A 23410-nucleotide genomic window follows, 5' to 3' on the forward strand; every position below is an offset into this window, starting at 1 on the left:
GTTCTAATAGATAGATTCTCAAAAACTTAGTACAGGGTAAGTAAGTTATTATTTTTTGGAATAAAAGATATTTTAACATATTTACATAACATATGAAGCTATTAAATGGGAAGCAGTAAGCTATCCACATTTCAATAAGCTGAGTATTTCTTTTAAAAGCTTAGTAAAAGTGATAAACACTTAATTTGAATGACTGGGTTATGTAATTTCTTTTTAGGTTCTGTAGTATTTCTCAGAGGTACTTGTTTTTGGATTAATATTACCAATATTATAAGAATTAGTTAAATATGTTTAGAGCACATTAAAAACTCTAAAAAGAAGTAAATTTTAACTAGCATCAAAGGAAAGACATATAGTTATAACATCAATTTGTGAAAACCGTTGTAAGTTAGAGAATATGCTAATACCAACAAAGGTTCATCTAGTCAAAGCTATGGTTTTTCCTGTGGTCATGTATGGATGTGAGACTTGGACTGTGAAGAAGGCTGAGCACTGAAGAATTGATGCTTTTGAACTGTAGTGTTGGAGAAGACTCTTGAGAGTCCCTTGGACTGCAAGGAGATCCAACCAGTCCATTCTGAAGGAGATAAGCCCTGGGATTTCTTTGGAAGGACTGATGCTAAAGCTGAAACTCCAGTACTTTGGACACCTCATGCAAAGAGTTGACTCATTGGAAAAGACTCTGATGCTGGGAGGGATTGGGGGCAGGAGGAGAAGGGGACGACAGAGGATAAGATGGCTGGATGGCATCACTGACTTGATGGACGTGGGTCTGGGTGAACTCCGGGAGTTGGTGATGGACAAGGAGGCCTGGCATGCTGTGATTCATGGGGTCGCAAAGAGTCAGACATGACTGAGCGACTGAACTGAACTGAACTGATGATATTATTTTTGAGCACAGTAATTTCAAAATAAATGTTAATTTCATTTAGAAAACAGAAGAGAACACTTCACTAGGAAGAAAGAGGTTTGGGTCCCAGCCTTAGATACATTACTAGCTAGATTTGCCACCCTGAACCAATTAAGTAATGTTTGAATCTCAGTGATTTTGTACATAAAATTAGGCAATTAATATTTGCTCTGCCTTCTCATATTGTTATTTGAGGATCACCTTAAATAATGAATGTGTAAATTCTTTGAACTATATCAAGTATGATTCACATGTATAATATTGTTTTTATATTACACATAAAACTGCAGAGAAACTTTCGACAAAATCTCAGATCTTTTTATTACAATGTACTCCCTGCCAAACTACATAAGCAAAGACTATTTTTCAATATGAGGGGAGTTGGAGTTCTATAAAGATAAATGTGAACAAATAGACCCAAGAAACTAACAACTTTGATGTAATGCAGTCAAATTCACTGGGGATAAAATTCTCATAACTCTTATGTCATGGAAGGAAAGCATGCCTTGAGCCCCCCATGAAGTGAAAAAACAAAACCTCTCTCAAGACCTTGCCTCAGAACTCCATGGTCTTCCTTCACTACCTTCAACCTCCACTCAGAGACAGCTACTAAAGCAAAGTTTGTGTCCAGATATTAAATAAATGAAGCCCTCTGCCAGTTTGTGTCATGACCTGTTTCAGATCCTTGGGTATAGCATACACCAGCAAAATGGAACTATTTTGCTGTTTACTGACTTGCTTTGAAATTGGGTAAGAATAAAAATTTCCCTTGACGTTTGACACTTTTCTTTACAATAGTCATTTGTAGTCCTTATAATGAAGGATAAATAAGGGGGTCAAAGTAAAGCATACATGTGTGCTCAGTCACTCAGTTATGTCTGACTCTTTTTAATGCCATGGAGGGTAGCCTGCCAGGCTCCTCTGTCCATGGGCTTTCCCAGGGAAGAATACTGGAGTCGGGTGTCAGTTCTTCTCCAGGGGAACTTCCTGGCCAGGTCTCCTGCATTGCAGGTAGATTCTTTATAGTCTGAGCTGCCAGGGAAGCCTCTGTCATAGTGAGGTACTCTATGTAAAACAGCATCAACTTACTGGCACTTTAGAAAAACAGGTACAAGTGGCTAAAATACTCAATTCCCTTTACACGTTGTTGTTTTGAGAAGTGCATCCACTCGTGGTTTTTTTTGCATATACACTTTTGACTGGTAGAATTCTTCATGGTGGCAGAGGTTAGGGATATGAAGACAAGTAAGATGCTTCTATTCTTAAGGTGATTTTTTTTTCCTTTGAAGGATTGAAGCAACCCTACAACCATGGTAATACAAGTTGTTGAGACTGTAGACAGTTATATCTGCTCTGAGAACCATGGAGGGTCAAGGGAAGCATGGCAAAACAATTGAGGCTTGAGCCCAATCTGTAAGAAGAATAACAATTTTGCCATAAATATGGTTATAAGTAGAACATTATGTGGAAGGAGAATGTCCATGAAAGTACAAAGTTGTTGGGGCCTCCCAGGTGGAACTGATGGTAAAAAACTTGCCTGCCAATGCAGGAGACATGAGAGACTGGGTTCAATCCCTGGGTTGGGAAAATCCCCTGGAGGAGGGCATGGCAACCCACTCCAGTAGTCTTGCCTAGAGAATCCCCATGGACAGAGGAGCCTGGTGGGCTGCAGTCTATGGGATTGCAGAGAGTCAAACACAACTGAAGTGATGTAGCACATAAATGATAAATTTAGGGGATGGCAAATTTAGGGGATATGCATACAATATATGGTACGCTTATTATTTTCTTAGAACTGCCCTAACGAAGCCAAAGCTCTGTGACTTGGAACAACTGAAATGCATTGTTTCATAGTTCTGGAGGGTAGAAATTGAAAATCAAAATATCAGCAAGGTTGTTTCCTTCTGGTGGTTTGCTGGCAGCTTTTGGTATTCTTTGGATGGTAGATGTTATCACTCTGATCTCTGCCTTCCTCTTCACATGGAATTCTTCCTCTGTTTATGTCCATGTCCAAATCTCCCTTTGTAAGAGACATAACTCAACCGTTCACAGCATGATTATGGTGAGAATATAGGATATATAAAAAGGTGGAATGAGGAAAGGGGGAAATGGCTAAGAGCACAGAAATGAGAAAAGAAAGGTGGGCCTAGATTTCTTAAAGATAAAGAATTTTTTCCTGTTTTATTTTTTATTAATTAATTTTAATTGGAGGATAATTACTTTACACTATTGTAATGGGTTTTGCCATACATCAATATGAATTGGCCATAGGAATACATATGTCACCGCCATCCTGAACTTGCCCCCTACTGCCCTCCCTTCCCCATCCCTCCAGGTTGTCACAGAGCTCCAGCTTTGTGTGCCCTGCTTCAGACATCAAACTTGCACTAGTTATCTATTTTACATATGGTAATGTATATGTTTCAATGCTATTCTATCAAAGCATCCCGCCTTCTGTTTCTCTCGCTGAGTCCAAAATTCTGTTCTTTACATCTGTGTCTCCTTTGCTGCCCTGCATATGGGATCATCAGTACCATATTTCTAGATTCTATATATACATGTTAATATACAGTATTTATCTTTCTCTTTCTGACTTACTTCACTTGACTCAGTTGTAATGAGGAAGATGAATCTAGAGCCTATTATACAGAATGAAGTAAGTCAGAAAGATAGACTTTCTAAGTAGAAACACTTGGAAAATTGTTAAAGAGACTGTGGAAAAATCTTAAAGAGATGGGAATACCAGACCACCTGACCTGCCTCTTGAGAAATCTGTAGGCAGATCAGGAAGCAACAGTTAAAACTGGACAGGGAACAACAGACTGGTTCCAAATAGGGAAAGGAGTACGTCAAGGCTGTATATTGTCACCCTGCTTATTTAACTTATATGCAGAGTACATCATGAGAAACGCTGGGCTGGAAGAAGCACAAGCTGGAATCAGGATTTTGGGGAGAAATATCAATAACCTCAGATATGCAGATGACACCACCCTTATGACAGAAAGTGAAGAGGAATTAAAGAGCCTCTTGATGAAAGTGAAGGAGGACAGTGAAAAACTTGGCTTCAAGCTCAACATTCAGAAAACTAAGATCATGTCATTTGGTCCCATCAGTTCCGTTCAGTCACTCAGTGGTGTCTGACTCTTTGCGACCCCATAAATCGCAGCATGCCAGGCCTCCCTGTCCATCACCAACTCTCGGAGTTTACCCAAACTCATGTCCATCGAGTAAGTGATACTATACAGCCATCTTATCCTCTGTTGTCCCTTTCTCCTCCTGCCCCCAATCCCTCCCAGCATCAGGGTCTTCTTTTCCAATGAGTCAACATTTCGCATGAGGTGGCCAAAGTATTGGAGTTTCAGCTTCAGCATCAGTCCTTCTTAGGATGGACTGTTTGCATCTCCTTGCAGTCCAAGGGACTTTCAAGAGTATTCTCCAACACCACAGTTCAAAAGCATCAATTCTTTGGCACTCACCTTTCTTCACAGTCCAACTCTCACATCCATATATGACCACTGGATCTTGTCCCATCACTTCATGGCAAATAAATGGAAAAACAGTAGAAACAGTGACAGAATTTATTTTGGGGGCTCGAAAATCACTGCAGATGGTGACTGCGGCCATGAAATTAAAAGATGTTTACTCCGTGCAAGGAAAGTTATGACCAATCTAGACAGAATATTGAGAAGCAGAGACATTGCTTTATCAACAAAGGTCCGTTTAGTCAAAGCTATGATTTTTCCAGTAAATATGTATGTATATGAGAGTTGGACTACAAAGAAAGATGAGCGCCAAAGAATTGATGCTTTTGAACTGTGATGTTGGAGATGACTCTTGTGAGTCCCTTAGACTGCAAGGGTATCCAACCAGTCCATCCTAAAGGAAATAAATCCTAAATATTTATTGGAAGGACTGATGCTGAAGCTGAAACTCCAGTACTTTGGCCCCCTGATTCAAAGAACTGACTCATTTGAAAAGACCCTGATGCTGGGAAAGATTGAAGGCTGGAGGAGAAGGAGATGACAGAGGATGCGATGGTTGGATGGCATCACCGACTCAATGGACATGAGTTTGAGTAAACTCTGGGAGTGGTGATGGACAGGGAGGCCCGACATTCTGCAGTCCATGGGGTAGCAAAGAGTTGGACGTGACTGAGCAAATGAACTGAACTGAAGTACAAACATAAGCACATACTCTCAGCATATGCGTCCTCTTACGTCTAGTCTAAGATGCTTAATTCCAAGGACTCTGGCAAGGACTTCAAAGGCTTCCCTGGTGGATCAGATGGTAAAGAACCTGCTTGCAACGCAGGAGACTTAGGTTCAATCCCTGTGTCAGGAAGATCCCCTGGAGAAGGGAATGGCAACCCAGTCCAGTATTCTTACCTAGAGAATACCATGGACTGAGGAACCTGGTGGTCTATAGTCCATGGAGTCACAAAGAGCTGGACATGATTGAGTGACTAACACCTACACTCTGGCAAGTACAGGCTACCTTCTTCTGTTACATCTGCCTGTAGGTCCCCTAGACTTGCTTGAATGTGGTCACCCTACATTACCCCTATTCTCAGCTTATCAAGCACCATGAAGTCCTCCAGTCCCAGTTGGGAGCTTGGTGTCCCTCCATGAATGGCTTCCAGATGCAGATGAGCTGTCAGTGATGTTTGCCAAGATATAAACATGAGCCTTCCCCTACCTGGGAGAAGCCTTTCTAGAATTCTGCACCCTTCTCAAGATCTCATCTCTACTGTTGCCTCTTTTTTCTTTTTTTTTTTATCAGCCAATATATGAATTTAAAACTTCACAGAGAATTGAGAGTTTTTCTGGTTTTCCCTCTTTTTTCCTCTGCTCAGATATTTTCATTGAGATTTGTGAATTCACAAGTACATATACATTTTAACCTCCAGTTTTGTAGAAAATGTTCACCCCTCTTCAAGAGATCTAACCCTTAGATTAGAGCTTCTCTGGTGGTTCAGTGGTAAAGAATTCACCTGCCAATACAGGAGATGTGGGTTCTGTCTCTGGGGCAGAAAAATCCCCTGGTGAAGGAAACGGCAACCCACTTCAGTATTCTTGCCTGGGAAATCCCATAGACAGAGGGGCCTGGTGGGCTATAGTCCATGGGGTCACAAAAAAAGTCAGACACCACTTAGCAACTAAAAGAACAATGAGAACAATCCTTAGGTTGGTGATATTGCTTCCACTTTGTTCCTCTCTTGAACTTTGTCTTATCAACAACTCTTGGCATTTATTCTTCTTCGTCTCAACTGACTCTCTGAACACACTATAAATATACTCAAGTTTCCCACATTAAAACATACACACACTCATACACACACACTTCTGCATACACACATACACACCTATGCATACATACATACCCACACACACACACCTATACATACACACGCACCATACATATACACACACCTATACGCACACACACCTATACACACACACACACAGCTATACACACACACAGCTATACACACACACACCTCTATACATACACACACCTATACACACACACACACACACACCCCTGTATGCACACACCATACATACATCTACACAATCTCCTCCCTCATCCATATCTTATATTGAAGAAATACTTCTAGCTCTTTTCTTCCTTGTTCTCAGAGAAAAAGAGAAGTAAATCAAACCTACCTCTATTTCATCACTCCCTTTGAACGATTCTTAAACTACTGAGGTTTTGATTGTAGGTCTACTGCTCCACTGATCCATGGCTGCAAATCCTAGGTAATTTTTAAGTTTAATTTATATTTGTAGGACATATTTGCTTACTTAGCAGCTTTCTTTGAATATTCCTCAAGCTCTTCAACACAATATCTCCTAGGTTGAAATTTATAAATCTAGTCTTCCTCCTGTATACCATCTTGATGAAATATCATTCTTCACACAAGCCAGAAATCTGGGTATCTTCTGATTCTCCTCTGTTTCTCTCATCTCCTATGTTTAAATAGTTAGCAAACCCATAGATCTCTTGCATGTATTCTGCTTCTCCATCCCTACATATACTGCTGTGGTTAAATGTATATGATTTTTCACTGGGTTATAGAAATAGGATTTCATGCCATTTTAAAATTTCTTACAAGCATAAAAAACCACGTACATTAACTACTCTCTCCTGGTCTAGGATAAATTCAGTCTCCTTGTAATCACATTAAAAGACTCCCTCTCTGGTTTAACCAGTGTCTGTTGCTGTTGCTGGTTGTTCATTCACTAAGTTGAGTGTGATTGTTTGGACCCCATGGACTACAGCACTCCACACTCCCCTGTCCTTCACTGTCTCCCAGAGTTTGGTCAGCTTCATGTCCATTCGGTCAGTGATGCTTTCTAACCATCTCCCGGTCTGCTTCCCCTTTCTCCTCTGGACCTCAATCTATCTCAGCATCAGGTTCTTTTCCAATGAGTAGGCTCTTCACATCTGGTGGCCAGAATATTGGAGCTTCAGCTTCAGCATCAGTCCTTCCAGTGCATATTCAGCGTTGATATCCTTGTGATTCATCCAGCCTGGCATTCTACACGATGTACTCTTCATAGAAGTTCATAAACAGGGTGACAATATACAGCCTTATACTACTGCTTTCCCAATTTTGAACCAGTGTGTGGTTCCATGTCTGATTCTAACTGTTGCTTCTAGACCTGCATACAGGTTTCTCAGAAAACACATCAGTTGGCCTGGTATTCCTATTTCTTTAAGAATTTTCCACAGTTTGTTGTGATGCACAGAGTCAAAGGCTTTAGCGTAGTCAGTGAAGCAAAATAGATGTTTTTCTGGAATCTTCTTGCCTTTTCTATGATCCAGCTAATGTTGGTAATTTGATCTATGGTTCCTCTGCCTTTTCTAAACCCACCTTGTACATCTAGAATTTCTCCTGAAGCCTAGCTTGAAGAATTTTGAGCATAACCTTACTAGCATATGAAATGAGTGCAACGTATGGTAGTTTGAACATTCTTTGACATTGCCTTTCTTTGGATTGGAATGAAAACTGACCTTTTACAGCCCTGTGCCCATGCTGAGTTTTCCAAATTTACTGGTATGCTGAGTGCAATACTTTAACAGCATCATCTTTTAGGATTTGAAATAGCACAGCTGGATTTCCATTATCTCCACTAGCTTTGTTGGTAATAATTCTTTGTAAGACCCACTTGACCTCACACTTCAAGATGTCTGGTTCTAGTTGAGTAACCACACCACTGTGGTTATCCCAATTATTAAGACCTTCCTTGTATAGTATCTCTATCTATTCTTGCCACCTCTTATTAACCTCTTCTAATTCTTTTTAGTCCTTTCTTTTTTTATCCTTTATCATGTCCATCCTTGCTTGAAATACTCCCTTGAACTGGGCAATTTTCTTGGAAAGATCTCTAGTCATTTTCATTCTATTGTTTTCCTCTATTTCTTTGCATTGTTCATTTAAGAAGGCCTTCTTATCTCTCCTTGCTCTTCTGTGGAACTCTCTCTGCATGCAATTGGGTGTATCTTTCCCTTTCTCCCTTTTCTTTTGTTTCTCTTCTTTCCTCAGCTATTTGAAAATCCTCCTCAGACAATCTCACTGCCCTCTTGCATTTCCTTTTCTTTGGGATGGTTTTGGTCACTGCCTCCTGTATTATGAAACTTCATCCATAGTTCTTCAGGCACTCTGTGTATGAGACCTAAGCCCTTGAATCTATTCATCACCTCCATTGAATAGTCATAAGGGATTTGATTTAGGTCATACCTGAATGGTCTAGTGGTTTTCCATAGTTTCTTTAACTTAAGCTTCAATTTTGCAATAAGGAGCTGATGGTCTGAGTCACAGTCAGCTCCAGGTCATTTTTTTCCTGACTGTATAGAGTTTTCCTCTTCAACTGCAAAGAATATAAGCAGTCTGATTTTGGTAATGACTATCCGGTGATGTCCATGTGTAGAGTCATCTCCTGTGTTGCTGGAAAAGGATGTTTGCTGTGATCAGTGTGTTCTCTTCTCAAAACTCTTGTTAGCCTTTCAGTTCAGTTCAGTTCAGTTGCTCAGTCATGTCCAGTTTTTGCAACCCTATGGACTGCTGCACACCAGTCTTCCCTGTCCATCACCAACTCCCGGCGCTTGCTCAAACTCATGTCCATCGACTAAGTGATGCCATCCAACCATCTCATCTCCTATTGATTGTTTCTTTAGAAATCACACATTTCCCCATGCACACAAGCTCACACTTTATTGTACTCCTATCACGGGAGTTCACAGAATCCTTGAGACTCCATGGTTCCATCCAATCTCTTGCCACATTCTCCCAACAATTTTGGCAATGCCAGAATACTTATGGTCCCCCTCAGGGCCATATTGTTTCTTCCTCATGATGTTCCTCACATCACCCCTGCCTGCCTCATTTACTTGATGAACAGCATAAAACCCACTCATCTCACCACTGCCGTAAGGTCACCCCAAGACTTATTCTCATTCTCCTCACATTTACAGATTTGTGTCATTTCTTTCCTTTATAACCCCATTATATGTGGCATTTATAAAAGGATAAGAGAAATAACCTAGGCTAGGCTTCCCTGGTGGTTCAGATGGAACAGAATCTGCCTGCAGTGCAGGAGATCTGTGTTCGATCCCTGGATGGGAAGATGCCCTGGAGAAGGAAATGGCTACTCACTTCAGTATTGTTGCCTGGAGAATTCCATGGAGGAGCCTGGCGGGCTACAGCCCATAGGGGTTGCAAAGAGTTGGACATAACTGAGCAACTTTCATTTTCACTTTCAATAGTGTAATTTAAAGCTAAAGAGTCTTGGAGTCTGAATAACATGGTTTTGAACACATGGCTGAAATGGATATATTTGGAAAACAACATCATATCATCTGGCCTAGGTACTGAGAGTTTAAGTTTGAGGAAGAATAAATTTCTTCTGACAAATTAGTACCATTGGAAGCATTATGATGAAAGTGACATTTAAATTGATTTTAAAAACTGTGTAGGATTTGGAAATAGAATAGATAAGAAGAATTCTCAGAATGGGATGTCATTTACTAAATTGTTTTCAGTTTTAGAAATTGGAACTTAGATGAATCATTAATGTCTTTTTACAGTATCATATTAATCACAAGAAATTAATTTTACTATGATTCATGTGATTTATTCCCTGACATATATTTTTATTTCTTATTAGAAATTTAATTTTTTGGAATTCAGTGTGAGTTCATTTCTCTAATTGTCAGTTCATCATTATATTTACTGATTTGTAAGATTTGAGACATTGTTGCATCAGTTTTTTAACTGAAGTATAGTTGATTTATAATGTGTCTGATATACAGCATAGTGATTCAGTTACATATATTGTTTTTCAGTTGCTCAGTCATGTCTGATTCTTTGTGACCCAATAGACTGCAGCATGCCAGGCTTCCCTGTCCTTCACCATCTCCTGGAGCTTGCTCAAACTCGTGTCCATAGGGTCCAGCCATCCAACCATCTTGTCCCTTGTCATCCCCTTCTTCTGCCTTCAGTCTTTCACAGCATCAGGGACTTTTCTAATGAGTCAGCTGTTAGTATCAGGTGACCAAAGTATTGGAGCTACCACTTCAAAATCAGTGCTTACAATGAATATTCAGGATTGATTTCCTTTAGGATGGATTGGTTTGATCTTGCAGTCCAAGGGACTCTCGAGAGTCTTCTCCAACATCACAGTTCAAATGCATGACTTCTTCTGCACTCAGCCTTCTTTATGGTCCAACTCTCACATCCCTACATGACTACTTGAAAAACCATAGCTTTGACTATATGGACTTCTGTTGGCAAAGTAATATCACTGCTTTTTAATATGCTGTCTAGGTTTGTCATAACTTTTCTTCCAAGGAGCAAGCATATTTTAATTTGGATAAAATGATTGTTACATATATATATATGTATAAATATATGAATATGTTTATAAAATATATTAATGTTTATAAAGTACATTTATAAATATATGAAAAGTTTATTCATTTTCTTCCCCATTATAGGTTATTATAAGATATAACCTATCTTATAGGGAACTAAACTATAAGTTCCTATGCTATAGTAGATCCTTGTTTATCTGGTTTTTACCTCCCTGTGCTTTAGTAGATCCTTGTTGTTTATCTAGTTTATGTATAGTAATATGTATCTGTTAATCCCAAATTTCTAATTTATCCCAACCCCCTCCTTTCTTTCCCCTTGTGTGCTTGTGCTAAGTCCCTTCAGTCGTGTCTGACTCTATGCATATGGACCCTATGGACTGTAGCCTACCAGGCTCCTCTGTCCGTGGGATTCTCTAGGCAAGAGTATTGGAGTGGATTGACATGCCCTCCTCCAGGTGATCTTCCTGTCCAGGGATCAAACCCACCTCTCTTAGATCTCCTGCATTGACAGGCAGATTCTTCACCTCTAGCACCACCTGGGAAACCCTCTTTTCCCATGGATATCCATAAATTTGCTTTCTATGCCTGGGAATCTGTTTCTGTTTTATAAATAAGTTTATTTTTATCATAGTTTAATTTCACATATAAGTGATATCATGATATTTGTCTTCCTCTGACTTACTTCCCTTAGCATTATAATGTCTAGATCCATGCATGTTGAAGCCACTGGCATTATTTCCTTATTTTTGAATGGCTGAGTAATATTCCATTGTATGTATGTACCACATCTTCTTTATCCATTCATCTGTCATTGGACATTTAGGTTGCTTCTGTATCCTTACTATTGTAAAGAGTGCTGCTATGAACATTGAGGTGCATGTATTTTTTCAAATTAGACTTTTCCTCATATATATTGCCAGGAGTGGGATTGCAGGATTGCATGGTAACTCTATTTTTAGTTTTTTAAGGAACCTCCATACTGTTCTTCATAGTGACTGCACCAATTTAATACCCACCAAGAGTAATTCTCCACATCCTTTCTAGCATTTATTATTTTTAGTTTTTTTTGTTGTTATTTATGATGGCCATTCTGACTGGTGTAAGGCAGTATCTCAGTGTATTTTTCATTTGTGTTTCTGTAATGATTAGCAATGTTGAGCATCTTTTCATGTGCCTATTTACCATCTGTGCATCTTCTTTGGAGAAATCTCTGTTTCTGCTCATTTTTTTTTATTGGATTATTTGCTTTTTAAATTAGGATGTGTTAGTTGTTTGTATATTTTTGAAATTCAGCCCTTGTCAGTTGCATTCTTTGCAAATATTTTCTCCTATTCCATGTGTTGTGTTTTTGCTTATGGTTTCCTTTGCTCTGTGAAAGCTTTTTATATTCAATTAGGCCCCATTTGTTTATTTTTACTTTTGTTTCCATTGCTGTAGGAAATGGATTCCAAAAACTGATTGCTACAATTTGTGTCAAAGAGTGTTCTATCTGTGTTTTACTCTAGGTATTTTATCATATCCCATCCTACATTTAGGTTGTTAATCCATTTTGAGATTATTTTTGCATATGGTATTGGAAAATGTTCTGATTTTATTCCTTTACATATAGCTGTCCAATTTTCCCAGAATCACTTATTGAAGAGACAATTTTTTTCCTCCGGTATATATTCTGTCTTCCTTTGTCATAGATTAATTGACCATGAATGCGTGGGTTTATTTCTGGTCTTTCTATCCTTTTACATTGATCTATGTGTCTGGCTTTGTGTCAGTATCATACTGTTTTGAGTATTGTAGTTTTGTAGTATAGTCTGAAGTCAAAGAAAGTTATCCCTCCATTTTCATTCTTCTTTCTCAAGCTTGCTTTGGCTATTTTAGGTCTTTTGTGTTTCCATGCAAATTTAATTTTGTTTTTTTCTCTTGGTTCCAGTCCTGAGAAAAATGCCATTGGTAATTTGATAGAGATTGTAATGAATCTGCATATTGCCTTGAGTAATATGTTCATTTTAGAATATTGATTCTTCCAATTCAAGAACATGGTTCAACAAATACAAGTTTAGGAAATCTAATCTTATGGAAAATTCCTGTGTTCTTTGGGTTTACAGACTTGTGGTTTGTACTAGCACAATAAAGACTCTTGAGAAGTTCTTTGGTAAAGAACTTCACTTGCCTAACTCATCTCTTCACAATTTTTCTGATGACAGAACACCCTTTCCCATAATAACTGTTGTTATCTCAAAGGACTATTTTTTCACACTTTAAGGAATTATAATGAACTTTAAATGTACATCTTAAATGCACTGTCTTTCCAAATAGAACTATTTAGTAAGCATGTTCTACATTTTCATTTACATCTCAAACTTTCTAAAATATTCCTTAATTTATTAAACAAAATAGTTAAATTATAGGTCATGCATGTTTTTCAAATATTTTATTAACCTATTGTAAGAGAACTATTTTAATATATTACTATAATCAAATCAAATCAAAATACTAGAGATCTTTTGGAACTAAAAAGATGGCTAGATTTCAAATGATCTCCTTCACCATTCATTTGAACTGGAAACTGGAGCCTAGAGAAGTTTAAGAAATTTGTAAATATTACAGAGTTATTCTGTAGTGGAATGAAGGCTTAAAAGGGAATGTCTTGAATAAGAGCCCAGTGTTCTTTTGTTGCTCACTAATCTAATTCAATGCTTAATAATGAATTTATAAATAATGAAACTGATCCTGTTGTGATGACAGTTAAGATTTTTCATGACTTAAAATTTGAAACAAAAACTAGAAGAGTTTACATAAATGTCTGATTTCAAATATATCATAATTACTAAACATTGTTGAAATAATATTTGGTCTAATTGAGAACAAAAGCTTTAAAATGATTCAGAAATAAAATTGTAATATTCCAAAAACATATTTTTTAAAAAAATATCTCATATTTTGGAAATATTAACTTTATGAATCCCAAAATGTAAGTAGAATTCAGCTTCTTTTTCTTCCTATTTGGCTGTTTAGTTTTTCATTTAACAAAATGTTTTCTCACAACATGAATCCACTCTTGGGGATCAAATTCATTGGGAGAACACAGCAGATTGTGCTTGTTAGTTGATTCTAACCAGTTCTGTGGTTTAAGCACAAGTTGTTTTTCCAAGGCAGAGACATTTCCGTCTGTTAGGAAATAGGGACCTTCAAAACTTTTTCCACGATGGCACAATATCGTAGCCCTTTCCTTAATAACTTTGAAAACATCAAGAGATATTGTAAACCACAAAAAAAGAAAAAAAAATTAAAGGGAAAACATATTCTATCCTCTTCTCATATGAAGTTACTTTCTTTTATTATAATTCCATTTTATTACTCAGAATGTCATAATAATACAGTGTTTAGGAGCTGTCAAGATATAAAGGAACATGGTCCTACATTTTTTTTTACTTTAAAAAAATATTTTTGTGTACATTAAAAAACCTCTTTACTTCTAGGACATACTTCCAACCTTTTCAAAATTAAGGAAATAATCTACTGTGTATACTGTTTTAGCCAGACATTATTAAATGTGAAGCAGAAGTCCAGTGGACTTAGCTTCAACATGTCTATAACTTTATCATCATGTGGAAAATTAATGTTGCAAAGTCAAGCGTGACAATAAATATACGGAATAAGCTGTATTTGTTAAAGAATAAGGCATATTCCCTGAAGTATAGACTCGGAATGTTGAACCATTAGTAATAGTATGTGTTACGTTGAGAAATCCTATGTACAAATGTACAATGTTTTAATCCTGCAGATATTCTACTCTCCCCTGGCCCTCTTCATACCACCTTCAGTATATGCTGTTCATCTTCAGTTCAATCTCCTCTACCAGTTTTGGATCCATACAGAGGTAATTTTTTTCTTCAAGTTTTCTACCTAAATAGCCTAAAGCAATGTCCTGGAAATCCACTAGCAACTGATTTATTGTGTAAGAAAAATCTTTGTCTGCCTTCTTTAAGGAGAAACATCTGTTCATTTTTATTCCTTTTTACTGAATATATATTGCAAAGTTTATAAGAACCAATGAGGCCAGTTGGTCTCAATTAAATAAAACAATTTTTTGAACTATTAAGTACCAAAACATTTTAATACTGTATTCAATACAATATCTTCCTGTGTTACACTTTATTAAACATTGTTCACCAAAGATGTTGAAATTCATTTCAATTTAGAGATATAAACTTATCTCTAAATATATATATATAGTATATATTTGTGAATACTTTGTTTATATGTTTAATATGTTAGTATAATAATTTATATTTGTAATATAACTTATTGTTATATAATAAGCAATATTTAATTATATAAGATATGTGATAGTTATACATTTATATATATATGTATTTATCAGTTGGGAGACACTGCTTGAAAACTCCTTGTGAAGGTCAATGTTAAAGGAATTTATCAAAATATGTTTTGATTGGAAATCTTGCTCTAATTTTAGAGTTTAGGTTTTACTTAAAGAGTATTCAGTATATTAAGTTTTTTTTTTCCTTCAGAAAAAGTGGACAAGTATAATTTCTTGGGTCCTCTGTGGTATTTCAAATTGTCAGACTTGAATGTTTGCAGATAGATCATTAAAAAACCGATTGTTTTATGAACTATCATACTGATCTGGTTGTTAAATACCCAAAATCACAGACCCAGAAAAATTCTTACTTATACACATGAGAACCCTTTCAAGCATTTGGTATTTATCGGAAGCCTTTTGAAGTCGTAGAGGAAGCATGTTGACAGGTGTTGCAACTGGTTGAACAATACCACAAATCACAGCTGCAGTAGATGCCAAAGCTTGATACAACAAAGTGCATTATTTCATTAATCTGCAGTATTTCATGCTACTGATTTACTTGGAATAAAGAGACTGTTACCATAACTTTGGACATATGTGGCATTATGTGAAGATCTGTCATGAAATAGTATTGCATTTTATGGTAGTTGACATACATCAAACAGTCAGTACTACAACCATCTGAAAGAGTGGTTGAGACCAATTCTGACTCCAGAGGTCAAAGACCAAATTTGTTTAAATCAGTGGAGGGAAACTTTCCGATGATTTACACAGAGGGGTTAAAGGAGAATTACATTTTTATAGCAGCTCTGCTCCAGGTCATGCCATGTGTTGGGTCTAGTATTAGTCTGGATACAGAACAATGGTGCCTAAGCAACTTCCGCCTTTTCCTATAGCCATCCGAAAAGTCCACGAGCCAGGGCTTGAGTTCCATCCTAGGAAGAAAGTGGAGAGTGGAGGAAAGTCAGTAGTCAGACATTTAGGCTCAGAAGCTCCATGTCGCTTCACTTCTAACTTGAGAGCAGTGCATTAGAGCCTCTCACTTGGGTTGTACTTTGTACTTTTGCAAGTACTGTATCATGTACAGTCACTACAGTTGAGCTGCACAGAAGTACGAGCGTACCTTCTGAATTTAAAGTTCCTGGAATTTTAAAGTATACATTAGCTGTGAGTACATTTCTAAGATTTTTTGCACCTGTGTACTTAATTACATTGATTATTATAGACATCATACTATAATTTTTACTAATAACAGGACCACTCAGGAAGTAGAGCCAAGAGATTCATAGCAGTGGCTGCTTCTAGAGAGTGATATAGAGAATTGATGCAGAAACTGTACCAAGTGATACAGAGAACTGGAAGGAGAAAACCCTACTTTTTAAAGATGAATATGTATTAGATTAAGAAACAAAAGCTGAAAACAATGGGCTTTAGCCTAGAGAAATATAGCCACTTCATGACTTTAAAATATATTAGCCCCTTTAGGCCACTTTGGCACTGTTTAACTTCAGACATAATCCTTAGGGCTCCATTCGCAGAAGCAGTATATGAGCCATACATACGGCCGTGTTGACCAAAGAGCATTGTCCATACCTGGATGGAGGGTTGATATCTTACAGTTATTTCACTTCTGCTGACAACCATAAAATCACTTCTTAAACGGAGGGAAATCTGGCCTTAAGGAAGGACTGATTTTCTAAAAGTGAAGAGAAGTTTATTCCTTTTAATCAGATAGGATAAGAGGAAGGAAAAAAAGCAAACTAACATGTTTTTGAAAAACTGTAAATGAGAGATAAAGTAGGTCATATAGAGTTTATAATGAGTTTAAAGAGTTTATAATGAAATTTTTTGCTTAGTTTCGAGTTACTTCAGTGAAAACAATAGCATCTCTCTCCTTCCTTTTTGGGGGAAAAGTTACAAAACATTCTGATTCAAAGTATACACTGCTGCTTAATTTTTATGACTACATTTTTGTTTATTGTTCATTCATCTAGTGTCTGCAGTATATAGTTTTATACTTTTTCTTGTGAGTTTTCTACATCTAATAGGAAAAAACAATATTTAATACTTGTTTTAAACTTAGTAACTCTGGAATATTGGAATTATTTTTTTGATATTAGACTCCCTATTGGCTCAAACAGTAAAGAATCTGCTTGTAATACAGGAGACCTGGGTTTGATCCCTAGGTTGGAAATATCCCCTGGAGAAGGAAATAGCAACCTACTCCGGTATTCTTGCTTGGAAAATTCCAAGGACAGAGGAGCCTGGTGGGCTAAAGTCCATGGAGTCACAAAAAGTCAGACACTGAGCATCTAACTCTCATATGATAAGTGTTAACTGATTTAGACAATACAGTAATAGTAGTAACTTTATCATGCTTTTGATTTCACTTAAATTTGGGTTAGCATATTGTTTATATACATATCAGGGATGGTTGAGCAAAGAAATAGAGAAAATAATTATTTGATATTGAAGATTTGAACTGTATGATTTCATGATTTTAATAGTGCTGAACTGGAGCTTCTATATGGAGCATTATTTTCAGTTATAAATATGAGTGATCTCTTTATGTACTATTATGGATAGATCTCCAAATACACCAAGTTACACAACAGTCTGCTGCTGCTGCTGCTGCTAAGATGCTTCAGTCGTGTCCGACTCTGTGCGACCCCATAGACGGCAGCCCACCAGGCTCCCCTGTCCCTGGGATTCTCCAGGCAAGAACACTGGAGTGGGTTGCCATTTCCTTCTCCAATGCGTGAAAGTGAAAAGTGAAAGTGAGGTCACTCAGTCGTGTCTGACCCTCAGCGACCCCATGGACTGCAGCCTTCCAGGCTCCTCCATCCATGGGATTTTCCAGGCAAGAGTACTGGAGTGGGGTGCCATTGCCTTCTCCAACACAACAGAGTCTAGTATATACTAATATTTGTATGCTAAAAAACAACTCTGTTTTACATGTTCACACGTGCCTAAAATGCCTCTAGAAATATACTTGGGTACTGACTATTTTCCCAGGAGAGGGGTATTTGGAATGGCTGGGAGATAGGATAAAAATGAAATGTTAACATTAGTTCTACCCATTCTAATGTGGATTAAAAGTTATCATTTTGTGATAATACTCCCCTAGTAACTAAATGATCTTTAGCAGTATTATATGTATTTATCGGGCATTGTTACATTAACGCAATGTCCACTAAATACATGTATGACTGTTCAGACTCTTTTTGTTTGCCTAATTGATTTGTTGAAATTTGTTATAGATTCTAGATACAAATCATTTTTAAGTATATGTATTCTATATTTGTATTTTAAATACATTCCTTTTTATTCCCTCAGCATACCTTTCAATTTTCTTCTTGATGACTTTTCATGAAAATAAATATTAAATTTTGAAGATTAATTTGTCATTAAAACTTTAGTTATTTAGTTTAGTCATATTTTCTCTAAGAAATATTTGCTTTCATAAACTCTTAGAGAAATTATACTAGGATTACTTTCAGAAATTTCTGAGTTTGAATTTTACCTTTGGGTATGTAACACTAGAATAAATTTTTGTGAATGGTATTTGGTAAGGGTCAAAATTTATTATTTCTATGCACACATCCACTTACTCCAGCATTATTTATTGTGGATACTTTATTTTATCCATTGGATTATCGGAGTCCTTTTTTGAAAAGAAATTGACCATATGTGGTTAGATCCAATTTTAAATTTCTTTTTCATTGATTTGTCTCCTCTTATACAAATCCCTTACTTTATTGATTACTATATCTTCATAGGAAGAATTGTTTGTATGAGTTTAAACTAATTTGTTTTAAGATTCTCTGGGATGTTTTGGGGGCTTCCCAGGTGGCCCAGTGAGAGAGAATCTGTCTGCCAATGCAGGAGACATGGGTTCAATTCCTGGGTTGGGAAGATCCCCTGGAGCAGGAAATGGCAACCCACTCCAGTATTCTTGCCTGGGAAATCTCATGCACAATGGATCCTGGCAGGCTACAGTCCATGGGGCTGCCAGAGTTAGACATGACTTAGAAAATAAACAACAACAACAAGAAATATTTACTATGTATGACTTATGGCCTTTTATTTCTTTCTTTCCTGTGTTTATGTTATTTATTTTCCTTGCCTTATTGGTTAGAGTTCACAGACAGTATATTTTAAATCAACTTTGGGAGGGGAGAATCTGCATGTTATTTCCTTAAATATTATACCATTCTCACTGTCCTCTCTTGGGACTCCAAATACATGTTTATTAGACTATTTGATATTGACTCATAAATCAGTTCCAGTTCCAGTTCAGTCGCTCAGTCGCCTCTGACTCTTTGTGACCCCATGAATCACAGCATACCAGGCCTCCCTGTCCATCACCAACTCCCAGAGTTTACTCAAACTCATATCCATCGAGTCGGTGATGCCATCCAGCCATCTCATCCTCTGTCGTCCCCTTCTCCTCCTGCCCTTAATCCCTCCCAGCATCAGGGTCTTTTCCAATGAGTCAACTCTTCGCATGAGGTGGCCAAAGTATTGGAGTTTCAGCTTTAGCATCAGTCCTTCCCAAGAACACCCAGGACTGATCTCCTTTAGAATGGACTTATTTTATCTCCTTGCAATCCAAGGGACTGTCAGGAGTCTACTCCAACACACAGTTCAAAAGCATCAATTCTTCGGAGCAAAGCTTTTTTCACAGTCCAACTCTCACATCCATACATGATCACTGGAAAAACCATAGCCTTGACTAGACGGACCTGTGTTGGCAAAGTAATGTCTCTGCTTTTGAATATGCTATCTAGGTTGGTCATAACGTTCCTTCCAAGGGGTAAGCGTCTTTTAATTTCATGGCTGCAGTCACCATCCGCAGTGATTTTGGAGCCCAGAAAAATAAAGTCTGACACTGTTTCCACTGTTTCCCCATCTATTTCCCATGAAGTGATGGGACCAGATGCCATGATCTAAGTTTTCTGAATGTTGAGCTTTAAGCCAACTTTTTCACTCTCCTTTTTCACTTTCATCAAGAGGCTTTTTAGTTCCTCTTCACTTTCTGCCGTAAGTGTGGTGTCATCTGCATATCTGAGATTATTGATATTTCTCCCAGCAATCTTGATTGCAGCTTGTGCTTTTTCCAGCCCAGCATTTCTTATGATGTACTCTGCATATAAGTTAAATAAGCAGGGTGACAATATACAGCCTTGACGTACTCCTTTTCCTAATTGGAACCAGTCTTTTGTTTCATGTTCAATTCTAACTGTTGCTTCCTGACCTGCATATAGGTTTCTCAAGAGGCAGATCAGGTGGTATGGTATTCCCATCTCTTTCAGAATTTTCCACAGTTTATTGTGATCCACACAGTCAAATTAGTAGTACTCCATAATTTTTAACATTTCACTTTTCAAAATCTAGATTGTATAATTTTGATTAATTTGTCTTCAAGTTCACTTACCCTTTTATTTGCTCTCACCAATCCATTTTTTTTAAGCCTGCTCAGTGGATTTCTCACATCAGATACTATGCTTTAAGCTTTAGAATTGTTTCTTTGCTGAAATTGTCACCTATTAGGACTATCTTTGTCTAAGTCTTAGTTATCCTAATTGCATTTAAATTCTGTTTCTGCAAATGAAATTTTTTATGGATAAGTAGCATTCCATTATATATATGTATTACATCTTCTTTATCCATTCAAATGTCCATGTACATTTGGGTTGTTTCCATATTTTGTTTATTGTGAATCATCACTGCAAATTTGAACCGTTTACCTTTCTGTGCTTCAGTTTCTTCATATGTAAAAGAAAAATAATAAAAATACATAGCATTGTTGTGACAATTATGAAAGATAGTTTATGTTGCTGCTGTTAAGTCACTTCAGTCGTGTCCGACTCTGTGCGACCCCATAGACAGCAGCCCACCAGGCTCCCCCTTCCCTGGGATTCTCCAGGCAAGAACACTGGAGTGGGTTGCCATTTCCTTTTCCAATGCATGCAAGTGAAAAGTGAAAGTGAAGTCACTCAGTCGTGTCCGACTCTTTGTGACCCCATGAATCGCAGCACGCCAGGCCTCCCTGTCCATCACCAACTCCCGGAGTTCACTCAGACTCACGTCCATCGAGTCAGTGATGCCATCCAGCATCTCATCCTCTGTCGTCCCCTTCTCTTCCTGCCCCCAATCCCTCCCAGCATCAGAGTCTTTTCCAATGAGTCAACTCTTCACATGAGGTGGCCAAAGTACTGGAGTTTCAGCTTCAGCATCATTCCTTCCAAAGAAATCCCAGGGCTGATCTCGTTCAGAATGGACTGGTTGGATCTCCTTGCAGTCCAAGGGACTCTCAAGAGTCTTCTCCAACACCACAGTTCAAAAGCATCAATTCTTCGGTGCTCAGCCTTCTTCACAGTCCAACTCTCACATCCATACATGACCACAGGAAAAACCATAGCCTTGACTAGACGGACTTTTGTTGGCAAAGTAGTGTCTCTGCTTTTGAATATGCTGTCTAGGTTCGTCATAACTTTCCTTCCAAGGAGTAAGCGTCTTTTAATTTCATGGCTGCAGTCACCATCTGCAGTGATTTTGGAGCCCAGAAAAATAAAGTCTGACACTGTTTCCACTGTTTCCCCATCTATTTCCCCATCATGGGACCAGATGCCATGATCTAAGTTTTCTGAATGTTGAGCTTTAAGCCAACTTTTTCACCCTCCACTTTCACTTTCATCAAGAGGCTTTTTAGTTCCTCTTCACTTTCTGCCATAAGGGTGGTGTCATCTGCATATCTGAGGTTATTGATATTTCTCCCAGCAATCTTGATTCCAGCTTGTGTTTCTTCCAGTCCAGCGTTTCTCATGATGTACTCTGCATATAAGTTAAATAAGCAGGGTGACAATATACAGCCTTGACGTACTCCTTTTCCTAATTGGAACCAGTCTTTTGTTTCATGTTCAATTCTAACTGTTGCTTCCTGACCTGCATATAGGTTTCTCAAGAGGCAGAAAATATACCAGGTGGTCTGGTATTCAAGAATACCAGGTGGTCTGGTATTCCCATCTCTTTCAGAATTTTCCACAGTTTATTGTGATCCACACAGTCAAATTAGTAGTACTCCATAATTTTTAACATTTCACTTTTCAAAATCTAGATTGTATAATTTTGATTAATTTGTCTTCAAGTTCACTTACCCTTTTATTTGCTCTCACCAATCCATTTTTTTTAAGCCTGCTCAGTGGATTTCTCACATCAGATACTATGCTTTAAGCTTTAGAATTGTTTCTTTGCTGAAATTGTCACCTATTAGGACTATCTTTGTCTAAGTCTTAGTTATCCTAATTGCATTTAAATTCTGTTTCTGCAAATGAAATTTTTTATGGATAAGTAGCATTCCATTATATATATGTATTACATCTTCTTTATCCATTCAAATGTCCATGTACATTTGGGTTGTTTCCATATTTTGTTTATTGTGAATCATCACTGCAAATTTGAACCGTTTACCTTTCTGTGCTTCAGTTTCTTCATATGTAAAAGAAAAATAATAAAAATACATAGCATTGTTGTGACAATTATGAAAGATAGTTTATGTTGCTGCTGTTAAGTCACTTCAGTCGTGTCCGACTCTGTGCGACCCCATAGACAGCAGCCCACCAGGCTCCCCCTTCCCTGGGATTCTCCAGGCAAGAACACTGGAGTGGGTTGCCATTTCCTTTTCCAATGCATGCAAGTGAAAAGTGAAAGTGAAGTCACTCAGTCGTGTCCGACTCTTTGTGACCCCATGAATCGCAGCACGCCAGGCCTCCCTGTCCATCACCAACTCCCGGAGTTCACTCAGACTCACGTCCATCTGAATGCTGAGCTTTAAGCCAACTTTTTCACCCTCCACTTTCACTTTCATCAAGAGGCTTTTTAGTTCCTCTTCACTTTCTGCCATAAGGGTGGTGTCATCTGCATATCTGAGGTTATTGATATTTCTCCCAGCAATCTTGATTCCAGCTTGTGTTTCTTCCAGTCCAGCGTTTCTCATGATGTACTCTGCATATAAGTTAAATAAGCAGGGTGACAATATACAGCCTTGACGTACTCCTTTTCCTATTTGGAACCACTGTGTTGTTCCATGTCCAGTTCTAACTGTTGCTTCCTGACCTGCATACAAATTAGTTACAACAAAATTCTGTTTTTTTTTTTTCCTTTATTCATACAGATTCCTTTCTCTCCTATATACTTGTATACAACTGTGATGATCTTTTTAGAACCCAAATAATATCAGGACACAGCCAACATTAACAACAGACATTTTCATAATAAATGATTCTCGACTGCCTCCAAAA

General features: G+C 37.7%; 1 protein-coding gene across 4 annotated transcripts in view; it reads left to right on the forward strand.

Moving 5' to 3' along the window:
* AGMO (alkylglycerol monooxygenase) overlaps window positions 1-23410 on the forward strand; it is a 438246-nt gene that overhangs the window by 192639 nt on the left and 222197 nt on the right. For all 4 annotated transcript variants that reach the window (XM_086397592.1, XM_086397590.1, XM_086397591.1 and 1 more), the window contains one exon: window positions 14568-14663. In XM_086397592.1, coding sequence (XP_086253718.1) covers window positions 14568-14663 — 96 coding nt within the window. The remainder of the gene's footprint in view (window positions 1-14567; window positions 14664-23410) is intronic.

This window comes from Bos grunniens, chromosome 4 (assembly GCF_055505025.1).
Source record: "Bos grunniens cultivar Pamir isolate PY7600 chromosome 4, Bosgru_T2T1.0, whole genome shotgun sequence".
NCBI lineage: Eukaryota > Metazoa > Chordata > Mammalia > Artiodactyla > Bovidae > Bos > Bos grunniens.